We start from the raw sequence: 15,902 nt of genomic DNA, 5'->3' as shown, positions 1-15,902 counted from the left end.
ATTCTTATCCAACCATGGAGATCTATGGGACATATAAGGACATGAACAGTAGTCACAAGTCCGTTGTCCCTATCACCGAATTAAAGGCCCGTCTCAATTTCTCCTTTTAAGTGAAAGCTTATCGTCTCAAAGCGACAAATAAGACAGAAAGATAGGAGAAGTTTTGTTTTTCCAGTCTCTATGGCATGACCAAGAGGGAATTATCTCTTTTTTTTTGTTGTTGTAAATATCTCCAATGGCACATAAACTAGTCAATTCTTAAATTATTTTAAAATCTGCCTTTTTGTGAATATCTCCACTGCCACTTAGTCATAAATTTACTACTGAAAAACCATCAATGCAACTGTTAATAATCTAGTAAAAATAATACATCGACACAAAAATAAGTAATGTGTGTTAGGGAGAACACAAACTCTTGGTGCTACGTAAATTTAAATTGCCAGTGGGGAGGTACAAAGGGGCACGCGCTAGGCAATATAAACATACATGCATGCACTACTTGTTACAAAGAATTCTAGTTATATCATATAATGCACTACTAATTTGGAGATAGAAAATGTACTCGAGCAAGCAGATACTCCTTGCCAGCCACCCAAACTCCAGTTTGTGACCACTGGATATCCTCCCAATCCAAGCTATCATACAATATCTGAGCAAAAAACAAAGAGGAGCAAACGAGTTGTTGTCGAGGAACAATGTTTTCAAAGCGGATTTGAGTTTTGAAAAGAAATCTTAGCAGTATAACCCTAAAAGGTTATCTTTGATTAATTAGTAGTACCTCTAGATGTTCCCCCGGTAAGGGGATTCCTGCCGACCTCATAAGCTTCTCAGGCAATGGCGTTTTACAGCGGGACCACTTAAATACATCAATAACAGTCTCACGTTCTGTGGAATTTCTATCTCCATTTGGAACATGCAAACAACCATGGTTTTGTAGTTTCTCATGCTCAAAATCTATTGCTTGAGAAGTGGATGGAATGGCCTTCTCTCCATTAAAACAAAGTTCATATCTGCAACAAGGAGGTCGCAAGTTAAGAAATGGCTATGTTGCCAAAAGTAACTGAACTTATGTATAATTATAAAGTAAATTCTCTAATTTATTTGTTGGAACTCTCTCCAACTTGGTCAATTCTATCTTTTTCTGCTTCAAGTAAATTTCTATCCAATAATATTGCTAATTAACTTTCAGCATTCTCCATCAGATTATAAGAGTTTCATCCAGATAAACTGTTTTATCAAAAGCAATAGACTCCACTAACTGTATTCCATAAAATAATAAACAGACAAGCGTGCACAAATAGTGCAACAAATGAAATTCCATCATCTCATCAGGAAACTACCAAGTTTTACAGAAAAAACATTAAATTCCTCGATGAGGTATTTTTCATCTAGTCAGCAATGATCCCAAATCCTAACCAACAACAACAAAAGCTGCATTAGTCCCAGATAACAACAATAATCTTAACGAGCAAAGAATAAGGGAGTAGAAAACAAGGTTATCAGACATCTTACGAGTATGAAAACTTATCAAGCACATCTTTTAAAAGTAATTTATTGCCATTTGATATGATAAAGGAAACAATATAAGAAAGCAATGTGGCAATAAGCACACCTGTTGAAATGTGTCTCCAAAAATAAAACTTCTCCTTTCTTTAATCGTGCAGAAGTATAAAGAGGTTTCTTGAGACCCTTATCAGCAACAATATTAATTGTGTATTTCAGCCTAAGGAACATAAGAAAGAAATCATTCCAGGGGAAATAATGGGGTAAAGGCTGCATCATGCACTCACAGAAATAAGAAATAGCAAGTCAGTACCATTATGCATGAAACTAGAAAACAGGTGCCCCCACGGGCGGGGTCAACTGGTCAGGACATGTATGCTTGCAAGAAGAGGTCGGCGGTTCGAGGGTCATTGGTAGCAATTGCGATAATATCAAAATCTGCCATGTACAAAACCCACGACCAACATGTCCTGACCAGTCCCGCATTCACCGTGATTTACCTCCTCACAGATGGTCGGGGGGCCGATCGTGTGGGGCCGCTAGGTTGGCGGATTCCAACCTTTGCTTGCAAGAAGAAAACAGGTGATGTGCAAATGGAGAATTCTGAGCTTGAGGGGACTTGTGACATTGTATCAAAAGAAGCACAGGATAACTTATTTAAAACATGAGGTTTATACAACTCCTTAGCATGAACAACCACATCGGCGTCTCCAATTTCACAAGAGCACCATAAGAGGGGAAAGCAAGAACATTAATTGTACACAAGTTCAATTTATAATTAAACAGTCTCAGTAAGAAGAATACTTGACTATCTATCAAATAACACAAATCTTATACAAATATGCAAATCATAGATGAATCAGATCCTCCTTGAAAGATCATAATTACATAATCTTGCTCCCAAATTGGAGCAATGATGAGGATTCAGGTCCTCACCATTGGCTCTGACACCCTGTACACAGAGAAAGGAAGAAAAGCCTCACTGCTTGTTTATATGGAATCTTTTATATTTCATTATACAAATGTCTGTCATTAGGTTATAACAGTGGTGTAAAGTAGTATGCTTCAATGTGACTAAACAAATTGCAACTCTGAAATTTTCAAATGATGCATATTCTAAGATTTTCAAGATAACGCTAAATAAGAAAAGTTAGACAGACAGTTTAACTCTTGATTATGGTTAATTCATTGTTTGAAATTGGCAAATTGATTCTCACTTTAAATTCTGCAGTTTGTCGGTGGTAGCATAGTTTATATTTCCAGAGCGCCCTTATAACATAATATCTAGTTTTCATGCTTTTATCTAAAATACATTTATATTAATATTTTATTGTTTTTATGTATACAGATAAATATGATTTGAATATTACTTTCGATATGGCCTTGCTGATTATGATGATGTGTAGAGACAAATACCTGAAAAGGCAATATCAGCGAATAAATTCTGAAGTAAACTTGATGAACAAGTTACTTAGATTTTTTTAAAAAGCCCGTAAACTATCTACCTTAAATATGGAGAGAAGCAAATATTTCTTTAGTATTGACATGACAATTGAAATTGCAATTACCATGGTTCATTGCAAAGATTGTACTGAATAGTAACTTCTCGAACAAATCTTTGATGACGCAAAGCATTCTGCAAAAGAAAATAATAGAAAAACTATCAAGATCAAGGAGTGATCCATCAAGCTTCCATACACAGTAAATTGAATAACACAAAGGAGAAATCCAAAATCTTATGATTCACTTTCTACCATATGAAATTTATTTTTAGATATTCAGAAACTACAATCTAATTACGAAAGTTTTACAACCATTAAAGAAACAACTGTGCGAAACAGGGAGGTAGTTTAATTTTTTATGGTCTACATGCTAAAACCATATGTCTGATTTGAAAAGGTACTATATGCCCTAGTGACATATGAGTATCTGAAGGGAATTGCATTAAGTGAACTACCAAGGGCTGTGATTGAGACTAGAAATTAAGATCATTGTCACCTGAGGACTCCTAAATCTATATGATTGGAATTCAGCTTAGGGGTGAAATAGTATATTAATGTTAAATAATTAAACCAACATAGAATATTAATGTTGTATGATCGTTCTGATGAGATTATGATTGAGATTGTTATCTATGTTCAAGGTTAGACTTTGTGTTAACAATACCATATGGTAGGAAGATAGTGGGTAGAAGGTTAGATTGGGTTAGTGTCATAGACATTGCTAGAAGCAGGTCTGCGAAGACATGGTCGACAACCAGGTTTCAGATGCTAAGGTGAAGAGCTAACAGGATCGCTCTCGAACACTCCGTGGACAATTTGGGAAGACCTTGAGGATCTTACGCGAAGGGAATGTCATGCCAAGGTTATCAATTTTGGTTCAATTGGGGGCTCATAATATATTGGTATGTGAACCAGCACTCCTTCCACATGGGTATTGAGTATGGGATTAGCATAAGAACAGCTAGATCTGGGAAGGAAGAAATGTCATGGATCTTGCTAGAAATGGATCCGTAACAACATGATTTCCATAGTTTTACCTCCTACCTAACTGAGGCTGACTGAAGAGCTAGGAGGCTCATTTTAGTCCCACATGTCCAAGTTTGGGAGGACTTTTGACCCTTGTTTGAAAGGGATGCCACCACCTAAGCTGCTATCATTTTGGTTGGATCACATCTATTAACAGTTAGATTCTACATTCCACAGAACACAATTTGTAAAATTCATCTGTTAATATATCTAATAAACTTCTACACTATACAGCATATTATGGATTTGCATTTAATATCAGTGGTTGAAAAGTTTAAAAAAAAAGGATAATAAAAAAATGTCAATTGCTTTAATAGATTGTAGATAATGATATAAACAATTAGTATTTTTTTACTATGAAAGTGAATTTTCAGGGTGTATATTAAATCTTGTGAAGAGATAATTGTACTACCGAAGCTGCAGCTCTTGTTGTCATCGTACGCTCAACTGATATTGGAGCTATTGTTGGCTCCACTGCTGATGTATATGTAAGTCGAGGTTCCAGATCAATTGTCCCACCACATTTCTGTCATCAGAGATAACCACATTAAAATGAGAAACAGTCAGATGAGATATATGCAATATAAATTCATTAAAATGCAAGTAAGAAGCATTCCAATCATAAATTATTCTAGACGTGCGCCCTCTAAAGCATAAATAGAAAACAAGACTGATAATGACAATGAATTTTCAGGAGCGCATGAAACTTAAGAAAATCAGTCAGGAAAGATACATACCTTCACAATGCAGCAATGCTCAACACGAAAACTACAATCAATTCCTTCACCCCATGCCCGTGAACGTACATTGTTTCGTAAAGTTGAGGTATAACCTGTAATAAGGAAGAGGGAAAAGCAACTTATTGGATAACACGCAAAGAAGTATTCTAATTGCAGAAATGTAATAGTCACAGATAAAACGTACAATAGTAGTACAGCTGCAAGTAACAAGTTCGTAAATAAAGAATGATTTTAGTTTTTTTAAAAAAATGTAGCTCTTGATAGAGCAAACATTCTTCAAGCATCAATCTAAAGCAAAAAATCAAAAGAAAACACTTAGAAGAAGTACAAAATGCATGTAATGCAACATGGCCATAGAAACATGGTGAACTAGCCATAAAAACAAACACAAGCAACTTTAAATTAGAAGGTGGCCAAACAACTCATCACTGACAACCAGAAATAAAGCAGCAGAACTTCTAGACCTGATGTAGTACTCAGGCTTCCTAACTTAAATCTGAATTCAGGGTAGTTATTTTGCACTGTTAAACTATCAAAAAAAGATCTACTGAGGGTAATCCAACTCATTCAAGAATCAAGAACCCAGAGCATTGAATATCATATATTAGGATCCTAATTCCTAAGAATGCTTTTATCCCATTATACTTACATTCTTGTGATTGTAGAACTCGAACTGTTACACGTAACTCTTGAATGCCAGGTGGTGGACGAGATGATGTGGAGATATAACCAGTGTGCATTAGAACTGACCAATAATAGCCATTCAGAAAATCTCCAAGAATACAAAATTCAAAAATATAAATATCCCACAATGGAGCAGTAAAATATACCAGCGACTAGATCTGAATCATTTGTGTATATATCTGTACCCCAAAGCTGAGCACCTTTCACCTGCAGGGAGTTACTTGTGTTACATTACATTCATTGACTGAACTGATTGTTCATACTTAATGATGTCATTCTTCATCTGCACTGAATTATTTGATCCAGTTTTGAATTGGAGGCCTTATTCAAAGAATATATAGCATACACTATATACTGCTTGATTCCTTTGTGGCAAATCACAAGATTATTTATTGACAGTTATTTTCTTAAATAATCATAGAACAAAAAAAATCACTGATTTGATTGGTATTTATGCTTCTGCAGTAATCGTTTTTGGGAAGGTAGAGATTCAGTAAAGAAATAAAAATTACCAACATTTCACTATTCTGGTAATGAATTGTTCTGGTGTGTGTTTTTATCTAGATATTAAATTTAGTTGATTTATCTTCTAACTGGTGGCCTGAATTTCAGAACCCAGATAAAAACAATAATCCTCAATAAAAGATAATTGGATTAATTTAAATATTATTAATAATATAGCCTTGCAAAGAGATACGTTCATGTAGACAAACTATACAATTGAGACAAATAAGGGTTAACGATATGAAGCCTAAAAAGGGATTGCTTTATTACTTGTCGATTTGTGGAAGTTATATATTCTGCAGGTATTCGAATTTCTAGAGTCGGGCCATCTTGCAAGATGTTGTCATTTTGTACATCCTGAGATGCTTTAAATTCCTTCCAAGACTTCATAAGTTCCTGCATACACTCACCTGCTTTATAGACTATTGCAGAAGCATCAGATTTTCCTGTAGTGGAAGGACAGCACATGAGAAAGACAGAAAAGCAAGTCTGATGTCCAAAAATTGCAACAATTTATGTTCTAAAGGAGAAGTCCAGTATATAATTTGCTTTATCTATGCATATTTTACCATCTAGTGGGTCAAAATACTAATAAATTCATAAATGAAGGGGAGGTATTTAGCAGAATAAAAACAATGGAAGGAGGCTAAAGCTGGAGGTAAATTTTGAAAAGGTTAGAAACACATCAGCTTTCAACTAATTAAAAGGAAGCACAAATTTTAAACATGAATCAAAGAAGTAAATTACTGATTCCGGTATAATTGAATTCCATTGTTGCTAGAATTGCAAATACAAAACCTTGCACAAGCAAGATGCTAGGTCAGGTATTTCTGAAGATATCACATTCACAAGACATCCCTCTTTTATTGACTCTATTTCCTTAGATATACAAGTTGCCAATCTCTACCCAAAACAATAATGCATTATATATTCAAGAGGCAAATCAAATGTATATTAGTTTTTCAGTAACCAGACTAAATTAATTTCCAACAGGTAGAAAGGCAAAACAAAAAATGGGGAGAGAGCAGTCAAGGGAATAATGTAAGCTGTTAAGAAATACCTAGAACCATTATGCAGAATAAATCAATAAAGTCACCAATGAAGAGTATGCAACCACAGAAATGTAATCAAAACCGATGGCCAGTTAGCATTAGCAGCACATAAAACAAGATACTAGGTCCAAGTGGAGCATTAATTAAACTAAGAAAAAACCAGATCAAACAGAAGCAAAGACAACATAGATTGCCAACTTCAAGTTTAAACCTTAACAATAACTTAAGGAATATGTTATGGCGTATATTGAACACTGAATCAAACAAATAGACCATCATTAAAAAAAATGAATAAATGCACAAACTAATTTTGATATTCTCATGTCAATAAAAACAGAAGTTCAAACCTTGAGAAAAATAGTTTTAAAACCTAAAAACAGTAAAGAAATGGGTAAATTAGATGAAATTCAGTGCATATTTGGATCAAATATTAAAGGAAAAACAGACATGACACATAGAGTTTATGAAAATTGATATTCTCTACATCTGTCCCACCGGGTGTTGCATTAATTTTCAAAAGGGGCACCTCATAATATCCTTGGTGAATACTTAAGTCATGCTGTATAATGGAGTCAGAGGCTACAAAAGCATGAAAATAAAAAAGATAAATAAATGCTGGACATAAAGTTGTATTCACTAATTCTGAAGCAACGAGTGACTCTAGTTCAGCAAAACTCCCCAATTTGCACCAAATGGCAACCAGATAGTGAGTCGCCAAAATTAAAAGCCATAAACAAAAAGAATGAAACTGACCTTGAGATCTGCAAAATGAAAAACAAGAAAAAAATATACATGTTAGCGATGGCTTAGCAAAAATAAAAATTAAACCAAAGGAAAATTAAATACCCGTGACAAAAAAAAAAAAGACTCAAATTCTTAATTACAAACTTCAAGTGGAAAAGTAGTACACTATGTCAATAAGATGAAACAAACAAAATGAAGAATTACAGTCCGTTAAGAGGGGAAAAAACCAAGGCCTGTAAAGGTAGCCAGTGAATGAAGTAATAAAAAACTCAATGATAATGACCAATTCATTACACAATCCTATAAGCAACAACAAACCATAAGTCCCAACTCCCAACTATTTGGGATCAGAAAAAAACAACCATGATGAAAGGAACAAAGGTTCAAAGAGGCTCATCAACGCAATAAAGACATCATTAAGAAACATTTCTGCCATGAAATTGCATATACTATAAGCATCAATGTGTACGAAGTATTACAAATGATAGTACAAGGTGGAAGAGGGAACAGGAACAAATAAAATCATCAGAATTAGATAATATTATTGGACACTTGGAACAAAACAGAATTATGACACAGTAACTAACTGATTAGAGAAGAACAGATGCTTAACTGCTCTTTTTAAGCAACCAACTATGCAATAACTAATTAGCTTAAACACTTGGGCTAAATATCCACAAGAATCAAATCAGATCATCTTCAAAACCAAGACGTTAATTTTCCATAAGGTCAATGCCAAGTGAGTCATTCCATAACTAATCAGCCATAGTGAATAAGCAAAAAGAAGTTATGAGCAAAAGGACAAAACCAAGTTTACTGAAAATTAATTAGCAATGGTGGAATAAGAAACTGGTGTGAACAAAGATTTTTCTGTTAACCAACAAGAATTGCAAAAAAACAAAAATCAAACAAACTGCTTTCAGATCTAAAAAATAGGCACGCCATAAAGAAAATGGAGAAAAGAATACAGATAGGATATTCTGCGATAGAGTTTACAGACACACAGAAGACATTGAAGCATACCCATCAGTATCACGTGCTCTAGATCGAGGATGAGCTTCACGTTGAGGTGTTTGAGGAGTTCCTCTTGACCGCAGTCTCCGGCGCTGTTGAAGACCACCAAAAGCTTCCTTCTCTTTCTCTGTAGTCCCATCTCCTTCTGCAATACTATCATTTCCTTCCTTGTCCTGATGCTTACCACGTTGTTCCTGTCTCTCTCCCAGTTCTCCATTCCCTTCTCTTTTTTTCTCTTTCATGTCCTTATCATGAATTTTCCAGCTATCAACTTTTCCTCTCTTAGGTTCAGAGGTAGTGTTATCCTGCTCAAAGCTTCTGACAGAACCATCCATGATCTCCTTTTCAGCTTGAAAATTATCCTTTTCATTTACAGTTGATTCTCTCTTCAAAGTATCCTTCATATTCCATTCTTTATCTTTCTGCAAATCTTTCCTCTCCCTTTCCAATTTTTCAATGTCTCTCTCTTCTCTCAGCAGATCTTTGCGTTCATCACTAGCACCACCAAGCTGTATATTGTTCTGGAAATCATTTTTATCCTTGTCCTTTTCACCAATTTCTCTTTCCTTTGTTTTCCTGTCCTTATCTCTGAATTTTTCTTCAACTTTCTGATCTACTTTGTTATCTCCAATTGTGTCGAGTGTTTCAACAGAGCGCTCCTCAGCTGCTATCAGATCCTTTGTAAGCTCATTAGCACTTTGTAAACCACTCCGAGATCCAGACCATGAATTCAAACCTTCAGTTGCAGATTTTCTACTCCTGTGATGCTCTTTACTATCTTTCCAATTCGAATGAGCATTAGTTACAACATAGTCTTTCTCAAATTTTGTATCATTTCTAAAATCACCTCTATCCATTCTATGTTCTTTGTCTTCCCAACCTTCGCTCTTAACGTCTCTCTTTAAATCTAATCTGTTTTCAGATGCTATTGGATGGTCAAATGAACTAATAGATGCCGAAGGCAATCGATGTAGCAGAGATGATCTTTTATCAACTTCACGGGATTCTAAACGTTGAGCTTTTGCTACTCTTCCTTTCTGTCCATGGTCAAGAGGGTTGTGAAATTCATTACCAACTGATTGGCTGGGCTTTCCAGATGGAGAGGAAGATATGACAAGTTCTTCATGTGGTCGTTTTAGAGGTGTAGAATGCCCACCCTCCTCGTGCAACCTCTTTGGAACACCACTCATAATGCTTAAACTTAGCAATGGGTTGCTTCTTCAATCTGAAGGGTTGTTGATAACCATCCACCGCCTGTGGCAAAGAGAAGAGGAACTGGTAATTAGTATAAAACCCTAGGTAAATCGTGAACCATCCATATCATACTGATTAGGAACATTTAATCAGCTACTAATCAATAGGGGAAGAAATACCAAAAAAAATTCAAATCCTAGAAATGGAATTTATTGTCTCAAAAAAAAAATCCAACAATCTAGCAACAATCACTACAATACAAAATAAGGTCTCAAATGTGGGAAATATTTATCTCATAACATGTGATTGACCAACTTTGACTTAGACATTTGACGGAAAATACATAATTTAAGTTAGAGAAATGATGTGGTGTTAGGATAGCAAATCTCACTGTGTTAAGAGGTCAAATTGTATTAAAAACAAATGTTGGCAGATGTTGCGTATGTGTTACACGGAATGGAGATAAGGTTGCGTTAACAAGAAAGAATAGTTGATTTGAGTACCTGATTCCGCCAGCAAATTAGCAGATAAAAAAAAACCCTAACAGAGCTACTATGCCTCTAGGGACAAATGAACTCGACAATGGGCAAGCAACTACGTTCGAATCCAACGGTTCTAAACTGAAAAAGCAATCAACTCCTCAGAAAGACGCCCATGGAAAATCATGAGATGAAGTCGAAGGAACAAGCAGAATACATCTGTAATTTGGTAAAGACAATTACGCATTACACAGTCAACCAGATACTTGCAAGACCAGGAAAATCCAATACAATTCTTCAACCAACATACCCAATATCAAACAATTTTTGAGGGAAAGATGATATTTCACAGCAAAAAAACAGGACCAAAGAATTAAGCTTCCAAATTGACCACAAAACAAAAATTTGAACCTTGATTGATGATTAATCCATCAAGAGAGCGGCCGAATAGAACAGAGCAGAATTTAAAAGAAAACGAAGAACAGCTTCATCAATCTATGAAGGCAGACGGGCCGAGGCGGCAAGGGCCAGGGGGAGAGAGAGTGGGATTCGCCGCGCTGACGAGGTGCCACTTAGAGAGAGAGCAAGAGAATGCGAATGGAAGGATCCTCCTCCAGGTCCCAACTAATGAACCCTCCTCCCATATGGGCTTGGGCTTTCATCTAATAGCCCAGTCCATGTTCTATCCTCCTACTTTGTAATAAAAATACACACATATATATATATATATATATATATATATATATATATATATATATATATATATATATATATAGAAAATTGATCTGCCGCGCGACTGATTCCTGCACACCCGTGCGCGAATCATCCCGACCGTCCATTTTCACGATGCACAGTATTTCTCCTCGGACGTTTGCCGCTTCTCCGCCGCTGTTCACCGCCGTCCGGCCATCTCCGGCCACCGGACCGGCGGCGATGGATGCGCAACTCGCCGGCACCGGGTCCGGTGGCCGTATTCCGGCCAAATTCGATCGGAATCCGGCCAAATTCGGTCGAAATCGGCCGAAATCGGCCAACAGCTATTGTTGGCCGATTCCGACCGAATCACGGCCGGAGACCGACCGCGATCGACGCGCCCGACGCCGGCGCGTCGACCGCGTCCGGTCTCCGGCCGGAATCCGACCGCGATCGACGCGCCCGACGCCGGCGCGTCGACCGCGGCCGGTCTCCGGCCGGAATCCGACCGATTTCCGCTGAAATCGGACAAGGGTCGTTCTGTTGCGTTTCTGGCCGGATTCCGATCGGATTCCGGCCACAATCCGGCCCCGGCCGGAGCGCGGGCGAGCTGGCTTTCCAATGCGTCCGGTCCGGCGGCCGTCGGTGACCGGACGGCGGCGCGACGACGGCGGTGGGTCGGAGCTGTCGTGCGGGATGCGTCGCGCGGCAGATCAGGACTCTATATATATATATATAATAAAATAATTCGTCATTCTATTGTGAAGGTTTATTAATTCATTTTATGTCGTATAATGAAAATATAAAAGCTAGCAACCAGTAATAAAAATAATGAAATGAAATTAAAAAGAAGTATTAATAATTGTTATAGTATACACTTGATTTGTACGTTAAAGTATGCACATTAAAACCGTTAATTTTGAATATATGACGTCGTGCAAAAAGCAATAGTTTCAATCACGTGTCTCGGTTGAGACACCAAACACCAATCCATCCAGTAACGATCGCGTGTCTCGGTCGATCCACGCAACACCATTCGCGGGCTCATGGTTCTGATGTGTGGAGGAGTATCAGATATTCCTGTTCTATGGTTCGTCCGGAACAGCCTCTTCCCTTCCCCACTCTGTTCCGATGGCGTGACGTGCCATGGCGATCGCATGGGCCCTCCGCCCCAACTCCTCTCTGCCCTCTTCCGCTTCATTTATTGCGACATTACTCGCAGCAGCCATGTCGCAGAAACCTTCATACACGTGGGAACGGCACCGAAGCTACTTCCGATGAATGGATTCAAGGTCGAAAGCAGGCCAGGTTCAATCTCCGGCGCGCCTTAAATCCTGAACCCAACTGCTTTCGCTTCTCCTCACCGTCTCTGTGAAGACAACGAGGCCAGTGCTCTTGCTTTCCTTGTTCAAGATGAGAGGAGAGTTGGAGACGGTGGAAGATGATGATCGTGTAAGAACAGGTATGCAATATTCCCTTTGACTACTGCCTCATTCATACAACTCAGCTTTGTTCGAGGCTGTCGAAAGATTTGAGTTTATTGTTTTTCTGAAACTCTCGCTAGTTTCAACCATTTGTTTTCAGATTTTAATTGTGAGAACGATCGATTACGATTTACTTCAGTGTGTGTGTTCAACAAGTATTAGATGGCAACTTACTCCTTTAGCTCTACGAGTGTTTTTTGTATGTGTAATTACTCTATGAATAGTAAGAGTTTGCCACGAGTTAGGTTCTCAAGAATCCGCCTTGCTATTCTTGTTTCTTTAAAGATAAGAAGCTCCTCATGAATCTTTAGGAAATTACCATGATTTTAGGATATCATTTAGTGTATTCTCTGCTCTTTCGGAGAAAGTTGATGGATTCCAAAGTGCTGGGTATGAGTATTTTGGGACCCTCCACCTTTGTGGAATCTTCTTTGCGCTAGAATATGGCTGTTGTGCTCTGATCCATAAGTTGACGAACAAACCGGATCATGGGAAATAACTGTTATACTCATTTGAAGTGGTCCATTATTGATATATATATCTATATAAGTGATGGTGTTTTCGTAGTGGAATTCATTGTCATTTTGCATTTAAAACACTCACTTTAATTTCTTTGATCCATCCATTACTAGTTTGTGCTTTATCATCCATTAAGCTTTTTAACTATGCCTTACAATGCTCGCCTCTAATTACTAATAATGTGATGCTTAGTCAGCCATGAGAATTTCTTCTTTTTCTGAACTTTTCGATCAAAGAAGGTGGGCATCATTCTCTACAAAAGCTTTTGACACTCTAAAAATGCACATGAACGGGTGTAGAATTCTTTTGATGTTACAAAAGAAAGGATTAAAATCAGATGAACAAACCAAATGGAAGTGAATACGAGATGTAGCTCTCCATCATAATTCGTAATTAACATAGTCTAATTGCCATGTTAGATACTTAAACTCACTTAAACTTTAAATTCTTCAAAATGAAGGAATACATTCAGATTCTGTATACATTATTCATTTGGCCAAAATTAAGAAAATACAATTCCTTCAAAGCTGTCAATATAGTCATTTACTAAGCGTTCATTTTTGCTGAAATTTCTACTTCTGTTATGCTTAAAAGCTGTTATTTTTGCAGTACCTGTGATCATATGTTGAACTACTGTTATTTTAATTATTTTATAAAAAAAATATCCAGGGACGCTGTGGACTGCAACGACGCATGCTGTTACTGCCGTAATAGGATCTGGGGTGCTTGCGTTACCTTGGAGTGTGGCTCAAATGGGATGGATCATAGGCCCTATTGTTCTTATTGCATGCTCCTATGTGACTTACTATACTGCCATCCTACTCACAGATTGCTACAGGACACCTGATCCAGTAAAGGGAAGGAGGAACTACACATACATGGATGTTGTTCGATCTTCCCTTGGTATTTGCTGAGAAAATGAGTTCATAAATTAGCAAGTGTTTAAGATACAAGAATTTCCCCCTTCTAACTAATTGAATGGAACTTTTCTTCCGTAGGTCCAAAAAATGTGTTATTTTGTGGTCTTGTGCAATATGTGATGCTATGGGGAACTATGATAGGATACACTATCACAGCTGCAACAAGCATGATGTGAGTGATTTCCGTTCATTGAACCTTGAAACTCCTCTCTCTCTCTTTTCTTTTTTCTTTTTTGTTTTTTTTGCCAAATCAAGAGAATGTGTTATGAGTTAAAAGAAAATGGTTGTGTTATGATGCACTACAGAAGATTGAACAATTCTGTTAACAATATAACAGGGCAGTTGTGCGTTCAAACTGCTACCATTACAAGGGTCATGATGCAAGATGCAGTGCCTCAGGAACTCTGTACATGATCATATTTGGCATGGTCGAAGTAGTATTATCTCAGTTCCCAAGCTTGGAGAAGATTACAATAATCTCAGTGGTAGCTGCAGTAATGTCGTTTGCTTACTCTTTGATTGGGTTGTTCATGTGTATCGCAAAGTTTGCTTCTCATCATGCAATTAGAGGGACAGTCCTCGGAGTCAAAGTTGGCGTTGATGGTGTTTCTGCATCAACCAAAACCTGGCATGCATTGCAAGCTCTTGGAAACATAGCATTTGCATACACCTATGCCATGCTTTTGATAGAAATCCAGGTACTATGCATTTTTAATCAATATTACCAAAATCTATGCCCAGTTGTATGTTCAATTGCTCTAGAGTCATTTATGCAAATAGATTTCCTCTCTGCAAAACAAATTGGATTTTTTTAAAAAAAAAGAAGAAAACAAATTGAAGTTGCTTGTAGATCTAGTTTGCTTCCTAACATTTCCATCATGCTGCAAGGATACACTGAAATCACCACCTCCAGAGAACCAGACAATGAAGAGAGCTACCTTCTATGGAATCGGTGTTACAACAATCTTCTATGTTTCTCTCGGTTGCATAGGTTATGCTGCTTTCGGAAACGATGTTCCCGGGAATGTCCTCACCGGATTCAAGGAACCATTTTGGCTCGTTGACATAGCTAATATTGCTGTTCTCATTCATTTAGTTGGGGCCTTTCAGGTACTGGTAAACTACATCGTATCTTTTTAGCATAATTTTCAATCTGTTGGTCGAAACTATATTGATACAACATCACGGCAACTAAACTTGTACCTGAAAATTTTCAGGTGTATGGGCAGCCCATCTATGCCAAGTATGAAGGCTGGCTAGCGAAGAAGTGGCCTGAATCAGCCTTCTTCCACCATGTATACACATTTAAGCTTCCTTTCCTCAAAGGTCCAGCAATCCGCTTTACCAAGTGCAGGCTTGTTTTCCGAACGTTCTTCGTTGTCTTAACGACATTGGTATCCCTCATGCTACCCTTCTTCAATGCAATCCTGGGGTTACTGGGGGCAATTGCATTCTGGCCATTAACAGTATACTACCCGGTCACTGTATACATAGCCCAAGCCAAGATCAAGCAATGGCAACCAAAATGGGTGATCCTTCAGTGCCTGAGCGTCCTAGCATTCGTGGTTTCGGTATTGGCCGCAATCGGATCGGTCGCTGACATCGGCAACCGCCTCAAGCATGCGACCATCTTCAAGATTGAACTTTAGGTTTGTATCACAAGGATTCACTTGCTATTAAGTTTGTGTACCGGTCCTTGACATGTTCAGTTGTTGATTAGATTGACTGTTTGTATGGCCAAGGTCAACTGTGCACTTATCATCTTCAGCAAAATACGCCATAAATCTTTTATAACAATAAAACGACATTTGTGAATTGTTGTGAACTCAACAAACAGATCATTG

The 15,902-nt window shown here is 37.6% G+C and overlaps 2 protein-coding genes across 2 annotated transcripts; one reads left to right on the top strand and one right to left on the bottom strand.

Annotated features, from left to right (window-relative positions):
• Positions 1-326: 326 nt before the first annotated feature.
• On the bottom strand, positions 327-11,014 carry LOC141841428 (uncharacterized). The gene is made up of 12 exons (XM_074729602.1): positions 10,854-11,014; positions 8,779-10,023; positions 7,765-7,772; positions 6,230-6,405; positions 5,602-5,662; positions 5,421-5,516; positions 4,769-4,863; positions 4,444-4,557; positions 3,072-3,139; positions 1,613-1,723; positions 779-1,010; positions 327-649 (listed from the first exon to the last, which is right to left on the bottom strand). Exons 2-12 carry the CDS (start codon positions 9,957-9,959, stop codon positions 539-541), a joined length of 2,253 nt encoding a protein of 750 aa, XP_074585703.1. The 5' UTR covers positions 9,960-10,023; positions 10,854-11,014; the 3' UTR covers positions 327-538.
• Positions 11,015-12,372: 1,358 nt separating this feature from the next.
• Positions 12,373-15,858, top strand: LOC141840863 (amino acid permease 8-like). The gene is made up of 6 exons (XM_074728946.1): positions 12,373-12,597; positions 13,808-14,041; positions 14,137-14,230; positions 14,396-14,756; positions 14,947-15,168; positions 15,276-15,858. Exons 1-6 carry the CDS (start codon positions 12,549-12,551, stop codon positions 15,705-15,707), a joined length of 1,392 nt encoding a protein of 463 aa, XP_074585047.1. The 5' UTR covers positions 12,373-12,548; the 3' UTR covers positions 15,708-15,858.
• The last annotated feature ends 44 nt before the right edge of the window (positions 15,859-15,902 follow it).

This window comes from Curcuma longa, chromosome 11, assembly GCF_044706935.1.
Source record: "Curcuma longa cultivar G26 ecotype Majalengka, Jawa Barat chromosome 11, ITB_CL_G26_1.1, whole genome shotgun sequence".
NCBI lineage: Eukaryota > Viridiplantae > Streptophyta > Magnoliopsida > Zingiberales > Zingiberaceae > Curcuma > Curcuma longa.
This window is presented reverse-complemented; position numbering and strand designations above follow the sequence as displayed.

Bases quoted from the DNA above. Each gene is read 5' to 3' on its own strand.
- LOC141840863 (XM_074728946.1), top strand. From the start codon at position 12,549: ATGAGAGGAGAGTTGGAGACGGTGGAAGATGATGATCGTGTAAGAACA. The intron at 14,231-14,395 runs GTGAGTGATTTC...ACAATATAACAG, and splicing joins ACAGCTGCAACAAGCATGAT to GGCAGTTGTGCGTTCAAACT. The intron at 15,169-15,275 runs GTACTGGTAAAC...GAAAATTTTCAG, and splicing joins ATTTAGTTGGGGCCTTTCAG to GTGTATGGGCAGCCCATCTA.
- LOC141841428 (XM_074729602.1), bottom strand. From the start codon at position 9,959: ATGAGTGGTGTTCCAAAGAGGTTGCACGAGGAGGGTGGGCATTCTACA. The intron at 5,663-6,229 runs GTAATAAAGCAA...AACTCCCTGCAG, and splicing joins TAACTTCCACAAATCGACAA to GTGAAAGGTGCTCAGCTTTG. The intron at 3,140-4,443 runs GTAGTACAATTA...TTTCTTTTGCAG, and splicing joins CAACAAGAGCTGCAGCTTCG to AATGCTTTGCGTCATCAAAG.